The following is a 21,542-nucleotide window of genomic DNA, read 5'->3' on the forward strand; positions in this document are numbered from 1 at the left end:
TTGTTAAAATGAAAGGCTAGTTTCACAGACCTCAAATTACCAAACAGAAATTGTTATCTAAATAATTAAAAGTAAGAAAGAACATTTTTAAATTTCCACTCTGGGATGTATACATATTTATGAAGCAAGTATCAGTTTATATTTATGTTCTATTTCCGGGTTAAATTATCCGCAATTGGATTTTACTTCCTTTGAAGGGGAAATAGCATTGGATAACATTATAAGAAATATTACTTTATAGCAGAAAGCCCTGGTCCAGTTTGATTTCCTATCGAATTGAATTATTCTTTTTCACAACTTTTATCTTCCTAATTATTACAATTATACAAATATTTTTTGTATCCACTGGATGATCTATTGGGCTTTTTTCTGATGCTATTTGCCAAATTTCTAAACCAGAGAAAGATATTACTGTATGTAAGGTATATAAAAAAAATGTTGACCTTATGATTGAAATCCTTTATTCCTCAACATATTAAAATTGAACAAACGGATTTAATTAAGGGGAGACTATTCTCACATAAAGTTTGTGTTGTTCTAAATATTATAGGTAAAGCTTCCAAATCCAATTCCCCTTTTGCCACACTTACCTCAGACAGACCTTAGATGCAGAAAAAGTAGTTGACCGCTTGAGTTGGGGGGTATATGTTTAAAGCTCTTCAATGGCATGGTGTTGGGGACTGTTTAAAAAACTGATTAATATACATTATTCTAACAACAAAGCAGTGTTATATATAAATTGTAGTAAATCTCCTTTCTTTTCACTACAAAGAAGTACTAGACAAAGTGCTCCTCTTTCACCACTACTTTTTATCTTGGCTCTTGAACCTGTTTTGGCCAGACTAAATCATAATCCTTTTACTGGAGGATTTTCATATAGAGTTAAATAAATTAAGTATGCTGCAGATGCACATGATGTGTTACTTTATATTATTAACCCAGGAGAATCCTTAACTAATTTATTTTATAAAGTTCAATTATTCTCTAAAATATCCAACTACAAATTAAAAACAGACAAATCAGAGATTATTACCTAGAATGCCTTTTGTATGACAGATGTGTGAAAATGTTGGTTTAGTATAGAATCAAGACAAAATCAAACATCTAGACTATGGTTCACTAATAATGTTAAGGAAATCATCGGATTCACTACGTTTCCACACTGCATCACAACTCCTACCCTTGTGTCACCATTGGAAGGGGGACCTGGCCCTCCCTTGTACTGACAAGGAATGGGCTGCCGTCTTAGAAAGCAATGTCCATGTCCCCTGTAATGCTTGTTTCCGCCTTACCCAACTTTATATTGTCCATAGGCCCTACCCTACCCCCGCCAAATTAAACCGTTACTTTCACTGCACTGATACCGCTTATCCACGATGCCACCCGCTTGATGCTGACCTAATTCACATGCTATGGGCTTACCGATCCCTCTATCCTTACAGGCATGGTGTCACGACTCAACTAACTGCTTGTACAGGGGGCCCTGCATTACACACTTGGGACATATGCATCCTGGGCCTGTTCCGTAGGGGCAAAAAGCAAAGAGTCACCTCCCGCTTCCTTGATCTGGGCATGCTGACAGATAAACGCCTCATCACACGGCATTGGAAATCAGCTGAACCCCCACTACTAGCAGCTTGGAGGCAATCTCTCGAAGTATGGGCCAAAGCAGAGAGCGCTGCGTTGCACAAAGAGGCTAGTTATGGGCTAGATAAATACCCCATTGCCATCAATTGGAATACCATCCTACATGAATTTCAAAATGAGGAGCACTCTGATCCAGGATACCCGGACGCTGCTGTGTTGGGGGGGGGGGGGGAGGGAACACGTAGATGCAGAGACTTGAGGCAACATTTTGCAGTAGACACACCGCTTAGTGGCTAGCCTCTCTTCGCTCACCACACTAGGATAGAAAATCAATCTGTTGACCAGTATAACCATGTGCTGCATTGATTGTCACAGGTGACTGGGCGTAATGGAGGAGGAGGCCTTGGGACCTGAGTTGGATTTATTTTTGTGAATTTATTGTATTCTTGGATGCTGAAATCATGTGTTTCTCTGCCAAACTGCATGCTACAGGCCCTCTTATATCTGTTGTGATCATATTGCATGGTCCCTATTGCACTACGGTACACACACTGTCTGTCCTTCTCGTATTCATGTATGCCTATTTTTCACTAAGTACGGCACTATAATGGACTATTTGTTCTGTACTAAGCTGGAACTCACTAATATTCCACATGCTGCATTTGTACATCAATGGCACTGTATCCTTTCCTTGGCAAGTTATCTGTATAACCTTGTTTAACAACTTAATAAAAGAGATTCAAACAAAAAAAATACTAAAAGACGATATATTGGACAGCTAGCCAAATTTCTTTTGTTTCTCAATTATCTCATAATGATATTATAATTCCATTTCTTCAGTTACAAAACATATCTTTTTAACACTGATGTTGTTCTCAAATGGAATCCTATGCTTTTTTGTTATAACATCTCACAATTCTTAAAGCTTCAAATATTTATGTAGTAGTATCCACTGCCAAAAATATGAGGAAAGAAATCTTAAGTTTAAAACATTTGTGACACTGAACTAAACTTTTAATGGTCTATTAATATTTGGAATACTATTTGTATAAACAGAGTCAGCATCAAGGTCTGCCAGTACAACCAAAATGCTATTCTTTTTGCTTAGAGTTTTTATCAAAGCCTCAATGTTATTTAAGTTACACTTATCTCCAGATAATTTTACTGGTCCTGTAGAAATTCAATTGGTATATTTATGAATTTATTTTTGGAATGTAAAACTGTTAAATTATTTTGTTTAGAGATGTGGAAAAAGATTAACTCAATCATAGGTACAAATGTTCTATTTTTTTGCAGTAATAGTTTATTGGGTGTCTTAGATGAATGGGAAAATCTACCTGTAATGGATAAATGTATACATTTACTAATTGCATTGCAATCCAACAAGTAATTAGGATTTGGAAATAAAAGAAGAATGTATCTTATTTTGCTTAGTGTAATGTTATATGTTTAGAAGTTGATGGTGTTAAGTTAGATAAATGGGACCATCAGGCACTGAAAGATATTTTTGGCCTTCTTTTAAGTCTTTTAAATAATACATGCATTAATAGTTTAGCAGTTTCTAAACCTTATTAAGACTAGCATTTTTTTTAAAGCTTATTTGGCATATATTTATAAATTAATTTAATGTCAGTCAGTCCGTCAGCCAATAATTTGTATTCATCTTGAAAATCCAGCAAAGTTTAAAATTAAATATACATTCACAATCTCTTGTGGTTCATTTAAGTTTTTAAAGGATCAGAGGATAATACAATATATGATAATACTTTAAAAAGATATACATACAGTTTTCCTGTAAATACATCCCATAAAAAAAACACGTCATAACTCATAATGTTTTCTACTTGTAAGGGCATTTCTCGAAAAGTTTAGAATTGCATAGAAGAGACATACTTACAATTCTCCTATAAATACATCTGTAAAAAACACATCACACAACTCATAATGTTTCCTAATTGTGACGGCATAACTGATAAAATTTAAAATTGCATGACAAATAGGTTGGTTATCCAATTTCTGGAAAAAATACCATCCCACACTTGTAGGGTCTGATACAAGAAACTTGTAGGGTCTGATACAAGATTTACAAAAGAAAGAGACCGAATTGAGTATTAGTGGGGCAGAGTAATTAATATAATGATAATATTCAATGCCTAGAATTAACGTTTCATTTTCTTTTTTCCTCTCTTCTCTTTATTTTCTATTTGTGCTAACTTAATATGAAAAATAGATTCTTCTTATTTCTTACTATGCTATCAATTGGCCATCATAAATTAAATGATAACTTGTTATATCTACAATTAATATTTAAAAGGATGACATATTTTATGAATTCATACTAGATATGTTTACATTGATGGTGTTTATATTAATCAAATAAATTCTATCAAACTCAAAACCATCCTTCAATTTGAGCTCATTGCTCATATGCCGGGATAATGGTAAAAAACCTGCTTGCCAACCAGCAGTCAATAATAAGCTCCAGAACCCACATGAAGATGTCTGACATATGTGCATTAGAAAGTCTAAGTGGAAGCCTAGCCAACCTCAATGAGTAGTGTCTATACTACACTTTCAGCGTTGGTACATTTGATTGTGCCCGCTGGCATGTGTAGTATGCAGCCAAAAAATACCATCCATGAAACAATCTGATATATGTCTTCAGTGCCACCAATGAGATAGTTGCGATTTTAAAAGAATCCTTGGCGTGCGCATCAGATTTTAAAGGTCTACACAGGTCACAAAACAAATTACCTTCCAAAACATTACTAACATTGCATATTCTTCACACATCCCAGTGGGTGTAGCTTTCCACAAAGCAGTGAACCCTAGGCTGAAACCTGCCACAGTGTGGGTGAAGGTTCGGCTTCTTCCTGTTTTGACAGCACCATGCATCATAAGTTACATTCTATAATAACTGAGAGGTGGAATACAGTCGCATGACCTATTACAGTGCATAGATAGAGAGAAAAGCATTTATGGTAGGTTTGATGTTAAAATTAATCATCTGAGGCAGCATACATATTCAGGGCCCTATTACCATGTTGGTCGGAGTTGCCTCCGACTGACACCGTCTTGTTGAGTGAACTGACCTACCAGAGGTCGGCGGTTCCGAACAGCATATTTCGATGTGACTGCACATGGTGAGGTTGCAAACTCTAATTTCTCTATGGAAGTTTGTGTAAATCCCTCGACGGTAGCTGCGGAGGGAAGGTGGCCCTGCTAGGGGTGCCTAGAATTGCTTTCCGACAGGCTTTCCATGTCGGAAAACCCGAAAAGCTGTCCATGTGGGAAAGCCCGACATAGAAAGCCTGTCAGAAACCTACATCATAATCCTGACGGTGGAAACGCCGTCCGTTAGGGATCAGGTGCGGCTTGCGACTGGCCGATGAGCTCCTTGAGCCCATCGGAAGCCAGTTCGATTAACTGACTGGTTTACGTCCGACGGCGGTCGGAGTTTAAACCTTGGATGTCGGTTGGAAAGCCACCGACCTGTGGTCAGGGGCTTTCCGACTGAAATCTAAATCAGGCCCTATGTCTTTTGGAGCAAGAAAATTAAAAAAACACCAACAAAACTAAGCTCAAAGGGAGCTATCACATATATATATTTTTAGAACATGTTTTATCGATTTTCAAATGCAGCAGAAAAAATAACCAAGGAATGCAGTCACATTTGTAGCTCCAGTGGCACAGCCACAACACATCAGAGAATAAATAGAGAAAACATACAGCAGCACATTAACCGTGTTCCAGGTAGGCAGGAACAATGCACATCTACAGAGGCACACTCCAGGTACTGCAGAGGGGCACGTGGAAACAGGTAGACGGAAGGGAGCCATTGATCCTTACTGGCTGAGGGGTGGGGTAAGCCCCCAGCGACCCCAGGGAACATTCAGTCAGTACTACTGACAATATCCTTACAGGCTGCCCATATGCATTCATACTTGCTGGGGACCCCACATGCTTTGTACATTAATTTTTCCATTGCCACACATTAATCCATGCCCCTCTCCCACTCACTGAAGAGTGGGGCAGATTCACCCCTCCAGTGTTGGGCCAGATCCCTCTTGGCTTCCAGATATGCTACAGCTAGGCGGTTGCAGGGGCCATATCCAATTTGTCCATGATCCCCAGCAATATAAATTTAGGGTCAGGCCCCAGCCTGGGACCTAGCACCCACCCCATCCTATCATTGATCCCCGTCCAATATCTCCTGTACACCCGGCACTCCCACAGCACGTGATATAGGGAACCAGGGGAGCGACAACAAAGCAGACACTGTGGCCCAGGAGCTCGTCACATGCGACAGAGCCTCTCGGGGGAATAATAGATTCTATGAAAGATTCTGAATTAGATCAGACACAGGCGCATGACGATAGCCAGCTCACGCGTGCCATCTTCACCTCTGTCCATTCGTAAGCCTCTAGGGCACCAATATCCTCCTCTCATCTAGCCCTGAGAGTCAGTAAGGGGTCTGGCGTATTGGCTACCAGTGTTTTGTACAGGTACGAAATGCCATGCCCACCCAGTTCATCATTAACCAGCATACAGTCAAAGGGGCTAAACTTAGGAAGGGCGTCAAGTTGTGTCTTATATTTGTCAAAGACGTGTCGTAAGTGGAGATATTTATAGAATTGGGAGTTGCGTAGGCTGAACTCCACCGCAAGTTCCTGGAAGCATTTCATGTATTCCCCCAACCCAGACGTCCCCAACTGTGGAAATGCTGTTCAGGTCCCAAGCACCAAAGCTGGCAAATCCAGCCGACTCAGACAGCCAGGTCCTATTCCACAGGGTGGTCGCTCCGGTGAGCCTGCCATACCACTTCATGTGACAGAGGCCCAGGTACCAGCACTGGAGAAGAATGAGACAAACAGATGGCAAGGAGTGAGGGGGCAACTGGCTATGGAGCTAGGAGGCAACTGGTTATGGAGCAAGGGGTGCAGCCCATTTGGATAGAGCAGCTCCAGTTCCAGCCTATGGGCCAGGTTGTCTCTATCGACCCGGAACCTGTCATTAGTGTTGAATAGCTGGGACAGGCAGTAATACAGTTTCACATTGGCCCAGCAAAGGCCTGCCTCATATGGGGAGGATCTGCATTTCACGAAGGATACGTTAGGTCGAAGGATACTCAGGGGTCTTCCTTGCCCAGAGGAAACTAGAGATCTGGGCCTTGAGATCAACAGTGAAAGGTGGTGGCAATGGGTAAGGATAGTGTTGTAGCACATATAAAAACCTGGGGAGGGCCACCATTTTAAGGAGAGCGCCCCTGCCCGTGATTAAGAGGGGCAGTTTTGTCCTTTCCCCCGTGTCTCTCCGTTTTCTGTCAACTAGCGGGCGCTATCACATATTATAATTTGGCAGCTCAAAATACCTTACATTGGCTTTTTATGATAAAGTCTCTTTCCACACCCCACACACCCAAGTATAAAAGCTAGGGATATAATTTAAATAGTTAAAAGTGTAAAAAAGCACTGAACAATGGCGACAGAAATACATACTAAAAAGGTAATAAAGAGTGTTGTATGTCAGCAAAAGATTTGGGAGGAATCACAGCTCAAAGGATTTTTTTTATAGGGATTAGCCCTAGAGTCCTCGAACAGATGTTTTGTCTATCAGCATCAGCAGTTCAAAAACGACCAAAAATCGGGTTAATGATGTAATGGCAAAGTTACTGTCACAAAATTGGCACAGTATTTAATACTTTTAAATTCAGCTCTCTCCCCAGTGTTTGGGAGGGGGTTCAAGCTTATGGATGCTTGCCAGAGTATTTGAAATAATTGATTGGAGAATTACAAACAAAATATTTGATATACAGATATTTTTTTAAAAATGTCATTGCTATTTAAAGAACTTTCTCTAATATGATATGGGTATGTTGTGAATTTGTTACTGGATAGGAGCCTCACAAGAAATGTTATTTTTTATGTTGCTTTATTTGTATAAGGTAAGCAAGCAAAATCTTCCCACTGAATTACCTCTACCGGGATGAAATTCATCCTTCATCTCCAGTTTCTCTTCACTAAAAAATGTAGCCATCTGAAGCAACAGAAAATGAAAAGTAGTTTGCTTCCTATTAAAGGCTTTTAAGAAATTTGTTTGGTTAGATCCAATACTGACAGGTAACCTGTTTAAAATATATTTTGCAATCCAATCAAACAAATTGATTAAGGATTATATTTTACAGAACTGTCATTGTCATATCCAACATGTCAGCTACCAGGCTTTGTAACATGTGGCAAGGCTCGGAGATTGGCTGGTAGACATTCTCTCTGACAGTGACAAGGAATTACCACATCTACCTAGGTAGCAGCTGAAAATTAACCATATTTCATGTTCTCTACCAAGGTGAACAGGACTATTTGTAGGAAAAGTCAGAGAATTGCCAAGGAAGGAAACTCATGGGCTTTGGCAGAAAATCCACCAATACTCTTCAACGTTTGTGAATTGTTTATCACTACATATTGGCAACAGAATATCACCACAAATGTGGGGGTATATTGTTAGTGTCTATATATTTGTTTTTTCTGCCATGACGTTTGGGTACAAGGGAAGGTCCTAGCATGTTAAGAGACCATACCTACATTTCCATGAGAGCTGGATAACAATTCCATGGCTATATTTTAGTGAGTTATCTTTGCCATACGTGGTGACAGATTAGCCACTCCATCTAGAGTGGCTAATTCACCATCAAACAGGGCAGAAGAGGCTAGTTTTAAACTAGTGGACTAGTTTAATTCTGCAATGCAAGAGGAGTTACTGCTAGCCAAATGTAAATTGTGTATGGTATGGGACGTTAGGGTGGGCTCATTATAGAAGAAGTAGTTGGCTCATTCTTATAAATGAGGCACAGCTAAATATTCACTGATAACTCATCTGAGACAACACTAAAGGGCACTGCAATAATATGGGATACTATGCTACCAGAGATGATTTGAACTTTAGACGATAGACCATTTTGAACATCTGCTTGTGGGATATCTGTTTCTGACCTGATTTGTACATTCTTTCTGAGAGGCGGGGCATATGGGTAGCTACTGGCTTCTTCAACTACAACGGTATTTCATTCTATATGCTGGAACATATACATTACATGGGGTGTTACAATTTACCCTTCTTCCACTTGGGTGGTCATTCAAGCCATGACCAATGTCATCTGTGTGCTTGGACATTGGGCTTAGAATTGCACTGATAAAAGTTTGAAATGATTAGCGTTTTTTGGAAATGAGGCAGGTTGACTACTTTGCAGTGTAAATGACTCCATTAGGTAAGCATGGCTGAAGTATTCGCTAGCTTATATGTAACAATGTCGGGTCCCTACGACTGTGCCTGTGGCAGTTTGTCACTTGATACCCCGTCTGGGGTGCGCGCTGTAGAAAGGAATGCCCCTATTACACGTACTAATATCTTTGCATCTGGAGTCTGAACGTGAGATCGTTGGTCAAGCACCATCAGTGCTTACGTGACATCATTGAAAAGGACTCTCCTGACCTTATCTTCCTCACTGAGACTTGGCTTCAGGATGCGGATACTGCAATACTCAATCTGGCATTCCCTTCTAATTATACAGTGTTCACTCTTAATCGCACTTCTAGAGGGGGTGGCATAGCTATGGTGATAAAATCCTGCTTCCCGGCTGAATGGAAAGCTCTTGATTTACCAGCGTGTGAGAGCGCTTCTTTTAAGGTAGCTTTCAGTCATCAGTTTACACTTAGTGGTATGCTTATATATCGTCCGCCAGGGAATGACACTGTCTTCAAGGCCGCTCTTACTGACGTGGTCAGCTCTTTAGCCCCGAGATGTGCCAATTTTACCTTCGTAGGTGACCTTAATATCCATTTTGATCAGAGGTCATCAACACCTATTAATACCTTGTTAGCGGATCTTGAAGCCATGCAAATGACCCAGCTAGTTACCTCCCCTACCCACATTGGAGGTCATATCCTTGACCCCTTCTTTACCACACTGGAGCGGGTTAGGGTCTCTGACCCGATGGCGGTAGGTTGGTCGGACCATCTTCTGGTTAAAGTTTCATGCCCTATAGATGATCCCCAATTTATACCTGTGGATAGACTGCTCCTTAAAAGAAATTGGCACAAGCTCAAACTGGAGGAGTTTTATAAGATCTTGGAGGCACAGCCCCTGGGCAATCTGCTGAACGTGGAACAAGGATACGAGCAGTTTTGTAACTGGGTTCTAGCCGCCCTTGACTCTCTTATACCGATGCGCTGGTCGAAATGCCATGCTAAAGTTCCCAGCCCATGGTATAATGATACTCTTGCCGAGCTTAAGAGAACGTGCCGGCAAGCTGAGAGGGCGTGGCGGAAATCCTTTGATCCCACCCTGAAATCTTCGTATTTTGCCCAGCTTAAGATTTATCATAGGGCAATCTGTCAAACCCGGGCCGCATACTATGCTTTTGAGTTTCAGAATAGCCCCAACCCGTCTAAATTAATTTTTAAGGTTCTTAAAGACCTTATGGGGAAACGGGCCACCTCGGTGGAAATCTGCACGGACTCTCACTGTGAAAGTTTGGCATCCTTTTTCGTGGAGAAAGTGCAGGCGATCTACCGAGGATTTACGTCATCTGTGCCCGGAGCTGAGCAAACTGGTGTGATGGCTACGGTTCACGAAACCTTGTCCTTCCTGCCAGTAATGTCTGACGAGGTTTTCGACACTCTGAGCCTCAAAATTAAATCCGGCTCTCCATTAGATCCGCTGAAGCCAGAGCTATTCAGACTTTTTCCTCCCCTATGTCGTGAGCCTTTACTGGATTTGATCAATCTATCACTCACATCGGGCGTGGTCCCTTCTCACTGGAAGCAGGCAGTGGTCAGCCCTATTTTAAAGAAGCCTAACCTTGACCCCCTATTGCCAGAAAACTACCGTCCCATCTCCCTCCTGCCCTGGACCGCCAAGGTTACTGAGGCACACGTGAACTCCATCTTGTCTGCCCACCTTTCTCGAAATAACATTCTTGACCAGAGCCAGAATGGTTTTCGTGCACAACACAGCACCGAAACTGCACTGCTCTTTATGACCGAGCACTTGCGAACGGTGCTGGATGCTGGGCAGACAGCGGCGCTCCTCCTGTTAGATCTGAGCGCCGCGTTTGACACGGTATCTCACGACATTCTGATCCGGCGTTTGGAGGGAGTGGGAATTGAGGGGACTGCTCTCCAATGGTTTCGCTCTTTCCTTTCGGACCGGTTTTTTAAAGTGGCTATTCCACCTTGTCAGTCCTCTTTCCATCCACTGGGGCTGGGGGTTCCGCAGGGCTCTGCGTTGAGCCCCACTTTATTCAACCTATATGTGATGCCGCTGGCTGCTGTCGTCAGACAATGTGGCCTAACCATGACATCGTATGCTGACGACACGCAGCTGGCGGTGACACTCAGCGGTGCCCCCGAGGTGAACGCTCCCAGATTTCGTGCAGGACTCATAGCCGTGGCAAATTGGATGCGAACCAACTGTTTGCAGTTAAATGCCAAAAAAAACGAGGTCCTGATCTTAGGTAAGCAGGCGGAGCTTTGGGGAGACCAGTGGTGGCCTCCAGAATTGGGGGTGACTCCCATCCCAGCTGCCGAAGTTAAGAACTTGGGGGTTTGGCTGGATCCTACACTCTCTTTTACCAGCCACACGAAGAAGGTTGCAGCTACCTGTTATGGTATTCTGCGAGGACTGAGACCGGTCCTCAAATTCTTCGACCCCCCTACTCGGCAACTGGTGGTCCAAGCCTCCATTCTTTCTCGGTTGGACTATGGGAGTGCGCTGCTGCTCGGAGTGAATCAGGCGGAGGCTACTAGATTGCAAAGGGTGCAGAATGCCGCGGCGCGTGCCATTGTTGGCCTCCCTAGACAGTGTTCTGTCTCTGCAGTTTTGACCTCCCTTCACTGGCTGCCGGTCAGACAGAGAACTAAATTTAAGGCTCTCTGCCTGACATTTAAAATCTTGAAGCTTTCCTCTCCTCCAGCCCTCGCTAAGCTTGTTTCCTCCTATGTTCCTACGCGGTCTCTTAGATCGGAATCTCTCCATCTGGCGGTCAATACACGGTTTAGACTGAGTAGGATGGGAGGGCGCTCCTTTCGAGTATTAGCAGCAGGATTATGGAATTCTCTTCCTGTCCATATACGAGCCCTGAACAGTCTTACTTCCTTTAGGCGCGCCATAAAAACTTTTCTGTTTCCAATCGCTGACTGATTCCCTCCTTTTCCCTTACCAGTATCGATTTGTTGTGTTGTGGTACCTGATCAGGCGCCGGGACGCCCCTTGGCTGGGGCAGCTGTGCGCCTTATAAATACTATTAACATAACATAACATAACAATGTATATAAAAGTAACAAAAATCTAATTTAAATGTTAACTTCTGAATTTTCCAGAGCCCTAAGAGTCTCCGCTAGGAGTACGATAGCCATATTGGATACAGTTACTATGGTGTTACACTGGCAATATTTGTCATCAGTAGCATCCAAATCAGGGCAGTACCCCTTAGGTCAATTGGTTCCTTTTGTGTGTTGCTGTTTATTTCGAAATCCCATTCCTCAACCGGAGGATATTAAGTTCACATTGTACTGAGAAAGGCTTTACGAGGATACTTACTGAAACTTACCTCTGATTGCAGCAGGTTGTCTTCGGTGTTTAATAGCACACTGTTGCGAACATCAAAACGCGTTGGGGGCTCCAAATAAACCCCACATGAAGCACAAAAGTGAGCATACGGATGGTTGCTTGCACTGCATTTGGAGCAGGTGAGGTAGCTTATGGATGGACCAGGCTAAAAAGAATGAAAATATTTTAGATTGTTAATAACCTTGCAATATAAGGATTATTCACCCATTTAAAAGAGAGTGTGCTAAATATTGAAAAAAATAGAGGCCAAGGAAAAGATAATAATTTTTGTAGCGTAATACTTTGAGGAAGCGTGCTCCTATAAACAAAAAACTTCTAGTGGCTACTGAGGGGGTAGGCCAGCAACAATCCATATATCAGTAAAGAAGCAAGTCAGTTGTTGCTTTCAAAAATATTCTAAAAATGTATTAAACACATATAATGGCACAGAGACAAGGTTAACACTTATTTTGTACATAATGCAATACAAATATGCATTGTAATTCTGTTGTTGTTCTTGCTTGCTACCAAGTTCTTCAGTTTGCCATTTGAGGACTCCCTATAAGTGTAAATTAGTGTAAGTCAATTTCTGATGAAACAGGCTATTGTAAGCTATTAGGACCCTTTCATTAATGAAATACCCATCACCTAGCTAAAGGAACCCACATTTAAAAGCAATGCTTACCCCAAACATTTTTTTATTACTTGTTTCTTAGTTAGTGCAATATGTTTTTTGTTTTGTAAAGCTACAACAATGAAACTCTTGCCTGGCCCACTTAATTCTCATGCAGCCCTACAAAATCCTTAATAAAACTAAAATGACTCTGCAGACCATGGCTTGCGTTGATATTTGTTATGTCTTGATATCATGTATGTCTTGGTGCATTGTGGATCATACAACAGCTAAAGTTATTTTAGTTCATGTTTAAAAGCAACATATGGGGACCGTGACCAAGAGGCAAGGAGTATGGCCACTTTCTTCTGAGCTCCATGTGGTCATAGAGCTAAGAATTTAAATGGCTTCTCCAGTACCACTCATCACCCAGTCATTTCTAAGGGTTACTGTTCCCACTGGGTATGCTAAAATATAATTTTGTACAAGACTTTAACGTTTTTTGTGTGAAAATAGTCTATAGCCGGCATTTTGTTGAAGTGCAATGCTTGTCTGGAGAAGTAATGCCCACATTTGTGATGATTCTTCAATTTATTTCATCCTCCATTCACTCCTGAGAATTATTATTCCCTTTTGGTGAGCTGCATTGCAATTTTGATTAAAATAATTTATCTGAAGATTATCTCTATTGACCTGCAATATTTCAGCCACCTTCTAAATATTTAAAGAACTACATTATTTCACTGAAATATTCTCATTTTCAAGTGAGAAATTATTTTTGTTCTTTTCTTCACTTTTTCTTTTATTTTCCTTAAATGGGGAGAACTCAACATTCTACAAGATTTGTGCAGTTGAAATCTGCCTTTGGCAAAATGACATTGGAATCTCATTTGACCACGTAATTTGAAGTCTGCTCCTCTGAAACCAAACAATAAAAAGTTTTTAAAAAGTATCCCCCATCTCATATCGCTTTATCAAATAATCCAGTTTTAGAATCAATCTTAGATATACTCAGGGCACTGCAGTTGTTTACGTTTGTTACTAATACTAAATTGCAGCAAATTTAGCACAGATGGGTATTGATGGAAAACAGACTGACTGAAATGGAATTACAAATGAACCAAATACATGATATATCAATCAAGATTACCAATATAGAGAAAGGGATAATCCAACTTCAAAAACACTCTGAAGAGTTAGAAAACCGCAACTGATGCAATACCCTTCACTTAAATGGTCTACCAGAGAAATTGGAAGGGAGACACATTCTCTTTCAGGAAGTCTTGTCTACCAGAGCCGCTGGTTATTCTTAAATCTCCTCTTTTCACGCTTCAGATAGGTCATTGTCTCAGCCCTAAATTTAACCCATCTTCAAAGCCAGAGGGGGTTACACTGTTATTTCTAAACTATACTGATCTATTATGAGTGGTTAAGGTTTCAAAACAGACACAGAAGAGAAAGTTACCATCTGGCCAAAACATATACATTCTTCATGATCTATTAATAGCCACCAGAGCAAAAAAACGGGGGAAGCCCTAGTCACCCTTCTTCTCAATGGCTGGTAAGTAGGAGAATAAAACAGATGAGAAGCAGGGACAGATACAAATATATATATATATATTTTTGGAACCAATCTTTATATTAATATTGGTAAACAATCCTTAAGGCAATACACAGCTGTGTGCCTACAACCACATTGCCCGGCAGCATGGAGTTTAAGAACGTTAGCAAGTTTACACAGCTCAATGCCTACAACCCAGGGGATGGCAGTGATATCTGGATTGTGTTAACAAATCTATCTACAATAGGAAAATAAATCTAAGGTATCAGCAACACATTTAAGAAAGGAAAGAAAACCCCTTCCTCCCACCCCTAAAAAGAAAAGAAAAAGGTCCTGCACCGGTAATGAGTTAACAAGCATTTATGCCTTACACCATAATCTGTCAAGTTTCTTTTAAGATCTGAGCCACTACGTGAGAGTCGCCGTTACATCCTTTACCTCAGGGATCAGGTGCAGTATTTGTAGGTATTTGGGGCATGTCACCTACCTCAATTCTTTTGACAGCAACTGGATGAAAGGGGCCCACAATTCTGCATAGATCTCGCCCTTATGGTCCTGAACCAAGGAGAGGCGCTCCATGGCAAGAGTCAGCCACAGTCAATGTAGCCAGGCCATGTCGTCTGGGACATTCGTGGTTGCCCATTGTCAAGGATTGTTTGTCGTGCGACTAGCAGTGCCAGTGCCACCTGCCTACCCTTCAGTGAGCGTAAGGGAAATGTCAACGCATTTGATAGCACCAGAAGTGTATATGCCGGGAAGCGTTGGATCTCTGTATAAAACGCCTTGTCAATGTCATTCAACACCCCCTCCCAGAAGTGACCCTGCTTTGGGCAATGCCAAAGTAAATGCACTAGAGAGCCTGAGAGGCCACATCCCCTCCAACACTTCTCAGTATGATTTTTGTCCCAGCTGTCTATGTGGGCCGGTGTGAGGTACCAGTAGGATATGACTTTGTATGCCGATTCGGCCCCCGCTGTGTTATATGCCTTATGGTGCGCTCTGTAATGGATGTTCTCCCATTCTTTGTCCGACAGGACCTTTCCCGACTCCTCCTCCCAATGCAATTGTCTCTTTGTATGCCCCCCCCCTTCCTCCCAGTGGCAAGCATGGTGTACAGCTCTGAAATCAGAGGCTTATCATCTTTTTTGCATGCTAGCCAGTTCCAGAAGGAAGTGAGCTTCTAAGAAGCCTTCGCTAAATAAATCGGGGAAGTGACGCAGTGTCCAAGTTGTAAATCATGAAAGTCATCGGATTTAGGTAGGTCATAGTCTGGTCTAGTCTCAGTTGTTCATATGGGATTATGCCTTCTAGATCAAACAACAAACCCACCCTCTTATACCCCGCTTCTCTCCATCTCTGAAAGACCTCTGATTGGCAGCCTGGTGGGAAGCCAGGGTTGTCCACTATCATGGACATCGGGGACGGGAATGTCGTCAGGCCCCTCCTTTGTGCCACGGTGTCCCATACTTTCAGTGTCGTGGCCATAACTGGGGAAGAGTAGAGATCCCAGGCCCTCAGTTTACAAGGGAGATATACCTCCCTCCAGATATTTGCTCCAGCTACTGCCTGATCCATGAAGGGCCAGTGCTTTTCGGAGAGCAGTTGATTCCACTCCACAATATAGTGAAGGTGGGAGGTTTACAAATACCTGTGCACTAACGGTAGGCCCAGTCCTCCTTCCTGCTTGGACTGCGTCATTTAGGATGTAGGTAATAACGCCTTCTTCCCTCCCCAAACAAATTTGTTTATAGCTAGTTGTAGAGTGCATATAGCTTTTGGTGGGGGGACCAAAGGTAGTGTTTGAAAGATATATAGAATCCACGGTAGCACCATCATCTTTACCGCTGCTATATGCCAAAACCAGGCCAGCTTTAGTCATGACCACCCGTCCAGGGCTTTCGTTGTTTGTTCCACTAGCGTCGAGTAATTCAGCGCCAGCTAGTTTCCTAGACAGAGTCGGAGCCAGGAGGATACCCAGGTAAGTTATCGGTTGCTTTGCCCACTGCAGAGGGAATCTCTCCCTTAAGATCTCTTCATGCGCCTGGGGGGAAGATAGGTTAAGAACCTGTGATTTTCTCAGGTTTTCTTTGAATCCTGAAACTTTCCCGAAGGCCACTAGCTCGCTCAGGAGGGCAGGCAGGGAAGTGAGTGGTTCCGAGAGTGATAAAATTGCGTTGTCCGCATAGAGACTTAACTTGTGTATGTCACCCCCAAATTGTAGCCCCCCCCTATCTGCGGGTGGTCCATAATCTGTTGGGCAAGGGGCTCCATGTATAGAGCAAAGAGGAGGGGCGAAAGCGGGCATCCCTGCCTCGTGCCCTGTGCTATTAGGAATCGTTTCGAAGACAACCCATTCACCCTGACAAATGCCCGAGGGGCCTGGTATATGCATCGGACCCATTTTATAAAGCATTCATCGAAGCCAAATCAATGGAGTGTGTAAAAAAGATAACTCCACTGTACTCTGTCGAATGCTTTCTCCGCGTCTATTGACAGGAATAAGACCTCTTTGTGGGATCTATGTACACTATCCATAAGGTGTAGGAGTCTCTTAGGGTTATCTCCTCCCTGCCGCTAATATCCCAGCAAAGATCTTTGCGTCTAGATTAAGCAGTGATATTGGGTGGTATGAACCGCATGTGCTGGGGTCTTTATGAGATTTGAGAGTCACCGAGATTGACGCTTCTGCCCTGGAGTCGGTGACTGCACCGCTTTCCAAAAAGGAGTTGAATAGACACTTTAACCGAGGCCCCAACTCCACACAGAAGGTTTAATAAAACAGAGCTGGATACCGGTCGGGGCAAGGGGCTTTATTTAATTTCAGCCGAGCGATGGCCGAAATGACTGACTGACTGACTGACTTCCTCACTGCGTATTGGGCTGTCGAGTTGGCTCGCCTGAACCTCAGGGAGGCATGTGAACTTACTTGACCCCAGATATGCGTGAGCTTCCTGCTGCTCTGCTTGATCTTCAGCATATAAAGATTGGTAAAACTGTCTAAAGGTTTCTACTATCTGAGAGTCCGAGTGTACTTCCTCGTCCGAAGGCTTCTTGATTGATGGTATTGCCGCCGCCAGCTTCTTAGCTCTGAGCCTTTGAGCAAGCACTCTCCCACATTTGTCACTGCTGAGGAAGAATTTGTGTTGTAGGCGGAGTAGGGTGTATTCCGCCATATCTAAGTCTAGACGTTTTAGGAGGAGCCTCTTCTTTTCCAGTTCTCTCCATACCCTTGGTGCACCTGTGCGCTTATGGATAGTCTCTAGCTCTCTAACCCCCTGCTCTTTGTTCTGTCGAGTTTCCCGGTGTCTTCTATTGTCGGAGGATGATACAGCCATAAATTCACCCCTCGTTACCAATTTCAATGTCTCCCAAATCGCGGCCAGGGATGTGTCCTCCTATCATTGTGCTGTAAATATTCTACTATTTTGTTGCATATCTCCTTCACCGTGTTTGGGGATTGCAGCAAGCCTTCTCTTCAGCGCCATCTCATGAATTTATGTTGGGCATCATCTGGTTGAACAGTGACTGTGATCAGTGCATGATCCGACAGGGATCTTGGCTCTATAGTTGCCTCCTTCACCCTAGACAGAAGCACTGTGGAGGCCAGGAAATGTTCAAGATGCGCGTAAGATTTGTGTGCAGCTGAGTAGTGTGTGTAATCTCGTGTCGCTGGGTGTTGTTGGCACCAGACGTCGTGCAACCTATTTTCTTCGAACCACTTTGTACCCTCCGGTGAGAGGGCCCCTATTTGTGCCGATCTCTGGCAAGAGCGATCTTGGTATTGACCATCACTAAATTAAAATATCCTCCCACCAGGATCGCTGCGTCGGGAGATGCTAAACCCTCTGAAAGGGTCCTAACAATGAAGGGTTCCTGTTGCGTGTTTGGGGTATAGATGTTGATTAAAGTGAAGTAAGTGGAGCCCCACCGGATTCTAAGTGCGAGTACCCATCCCTCCACCTCATAGAGAGTTGAGATTACTTTGCCCTCCATTCTTTTTAGCAGTGCTAGAGGACCAATATTGGTGTGGGAATCGGCGTGTGCGCATGCGGGCTGTGTCTCTAGTTAAGAGGTGGGTCTCTTGCAGCATACAAATATCGCCACCGGAATTCTTCAACAAGGAGAGAATGGCTGAGCATTTTACTGGATGATTGAGGCCCCGTACATTAAGGCTTATAATCTTGAGGTCTTTACCCATGGGACATAACCGGTGTCGTGGAGCTGTAGGGTATGTTCATGATAGGATGAGTAGGGTGGGATGGGTCTGAAGGTATGTATCAATGCCTCCAAATATCTAACAACAAGTGCAGGCTTCACCGAAAAGTATAATCCCAAAACATAGTAATAGTATAATATCTCCCATCAATCAGGATAGAACAAAAACTATAAACCCTTGAGACAAAGGTTCATCTGAGTAGGACTGTTCGAAGGGGTGAGGGCCCAAGGCAGTCCTTCAAAGGAAAGTGAGGGCTGTCTCCGACTCCGCCTCATATCTGTGCCCATCATGTGCTCTTTGAGCTTTCAGCTGGGGGATAATTGGACTGGGTCAGTGGTCAGTGAGGAAATGGCCACCTCCCTTTCTTTGACTATAATTGCAGTGTCCGGTTTGTGGAAGGAGGAGGGTTTCCCCACTTTTTTCCAGCGGGGCTGATTGTGTCTCGACCCTTCAAGTGACTTGCGTTGCACCTCCTGGGACATGAGTGTGGCAATCCCCAGGACCTCCCTAGCCTCCTGAAGTGAGCGTAGCTGTTGGGTCTTGCCCTCGTAGCGGAAGATGATCCGAAAAGGGTGTCCTCATGAGTATGCTATTACTTTCCCTTTCAAGTGTAGCGTGATAGGGCGAAATACTCGTCAATTGAACAGGGTGGTAGCCGTCAGATCTTGGAAAAATGTTGGAGAGTGACCACGGAATTGTATCGGGTGTGCATCTCTTGCCTTTTTAATGATCAGCTCCTTCTGCTGAAAGTCGTGCACGCATACCAGAATGTCCGCTGGAGGGGCCTTGCCACTTTGAGACAAACCTACCCGGTGTGCCCGGTCAATTGGAATATCACCTGTGTGGTCGTTGCCCAACACATGTCGAAAGAAGGCCAGCACAAACGCCCTTATGTCCTCTCCCCCTGCGCCTGGTTGCACTCCTCTGATGCGTACATTATTGCGGTGGGAGCGATTTTCCAAGTCCTCCGCCTTGTTCTCCTTCTTGCTCCTTTAGCCGGATAATTTCTTGTTGCATCATTTCCAGGTCCTCGGCCCTTCCTGTTTGGTGTTCTTCTAGAGTCGTTATACGATCGCCTATTTCTTTCACATCACATTTTAGTTTTTCAGGTCGGCTGAGAGTTGCTGTTTCAATTCATGTAAATCTTCACGCAGGAACATGAATAGCGCGGTCATGAAGTCTTTTGTAGCTGGGGCATCGGCTCCCTCCTGTCCTCCTTGAAGCCCCTCCTCGTCTTGGCCCATATTCCCGGTGGCTCCCTGCGAGGACTGTTTCAGCAGCATCTCCTTGACAGAGTGCTCTTTCTTCAGCTGGGCACTCGCCATTTGCCCCGCTTCAGTTCTGTCTATGCGTTGTGGTACCTGGATCGCCGTTGATCCCCTATTCCATGCCCGGACTGTGCTGGCCTGATGTGGGGGGTTTCTCTGAGTGCGTGTTGGGACATGGGCTCTTCGGGTCTCATTCCTCGTGAAGCGTTGTCACCGATCAGTTATGTCCTGAGGGTATGCTGCCTTCAAACATCATCGCTTGGATCATGAAGTGCATGAGGAAGGGCCCTCTGTCGTTTTTGGGCCCTGTGCTCATCTAGAGGGGAGCCTGGGCCATGTCACCAGGCGGGCCACGTGTTCAGATCACTCCCTGGAATCCTGTGTGCCAGTGCTGTCTGACGGGGCCTTTTCGGTGAGCCCCTTCATCCGTTAGCAGGGATGTCTCCTTTTAGTGGCAATTGCCTCAGGACTGAGCCATGTTAATGCGCTGCGGGCCCCAGTCACTCCTACACGCAGTCGTTCCACAGCCGGGGGCCCATGCTCCTCTCCCACCTCCTTAAGTGCATTTTAGTACCAGCAGGGCCTTGGCGCCAAGGGGACCCAGGCCCCCGGGATATCCAGTGGTCTCACCCCTGCGCACCGCACTCACATTCTGCAGTATTGTTTCTTCCGTGAGGCTGGTGCCGGGGGGAGGGGGTGCTGCTGGTGTAGTCATGCACGATCTGGAGCCACGCAGCGCACGGCCTCGATGTTGTAACCTTTGGGAGCTCTGGCTCCTCTGCGCGGCAAGGCCTGGCGACAGGGCCCAACCACCGGTGTTCCTCTTTAAATTCAGGGACAATCTTCGTTAGTTCCGGGGAGCTCTTTCACTCCCTTCTTGGTCTTCTGCGCAGCGGGCGCCCCCCCATCGCGGTCGTACACAGCCTGGAGCCGTGTGGCTCATGGCTCTGGCGCCTTCAGTCTCGGAAGCCCCGGCTCCCCTCTCACAGCATAGCCAGGCTCAGGTTCCGCTCGCCCTGGCCCCCTGCTGCATTCGCTCCGCTCAGGGTGGGCCTCCACTTCTCCTGGCGTTCTCCCTCTCTGTGGCTTCTGTCGACCTTCCACACTGCAGAGAGTAGATGCAGTGCAGGGGGGTCAAGGGCTGCCCCCGGCGGCCGCCAAGGCCCAGGCAGCCGTGTTGCCTTTTCCTACACTCTGATCCAGGTAGGCTGCAACCAGCTCTTCTCTTCTGGGGTTCACCACCCAGGCCCAGGGGGCTCTCCGTTCTCCCAGAGGCTCCAACTGTGCTCCGGAGCCCAGTCCATGCCCTTCTGACCAGTGGCTACGTGGTAGAGCGGGCTATGCTAATGCAATTGTTCGGTAGGGCCAGAGAGACCGTGAAATGAGTCTTATCTGGCCACCGCTACAAATATTTTTAGTTTTTAGTTCTAATGATTACATTAATTAATCATTGACACAGCTCGAATGTTTCAAGATCTTTCTTTTATTGGATCTCTCAAGTATTCATATTTAATCCAGAATAAAATAGAGTTACTGCAAATTGTGATACATTAAACATAAAACATACAATTTTGCTATATACAAAGGTTTAACAAAGTAGGACAAGACATTACAAAACTCAAAATAGAACCAAATCCCATCCTTATGGAGAAAACTCCTATCTTCCATGTATCTATTTGTGTGAGGTTGTGC

General features: G+C 44.1%; 1 protein-coding gene across 1 annotated transcript in view; it reads right to left on the bottom strand.

Annotated features, from left to right (window-relative positions):
• DZANK1 (double zinc ribbon and ankyrin repeat domains 1) overlaps window positions 1-21,542 on the bottom strand; it is a 1,028,117-nt gene that overhangs the window by 547,805 nt on the left and 458,770 nt on the right. Inside the window, exon 12 of the mRNA XM_085611767.1 lies at window positions 12,194-12,358. Coding sequence (XP_085467893.1) covers window positions 12,194-12,358 — 165 coding nt within the window. The remainder of the gene's footprint in view (window positions 1-12,193; window positions 12,359-21,542) is intronic.

Source organism: Triturus cristatus, chromosome 6, assembly GCF_964204655.1.
Source record: "Triturus cristatus chromosome 6, aTriCri1.1, whole genome shotgun sequence".
Classification (NCBI taxonomy): domain Eukaryota; kingdom Metazoa; phylum Chordata; class Amphibia; order Caudata; family Salamandridae; genus Triturus; species Triturus cristatus.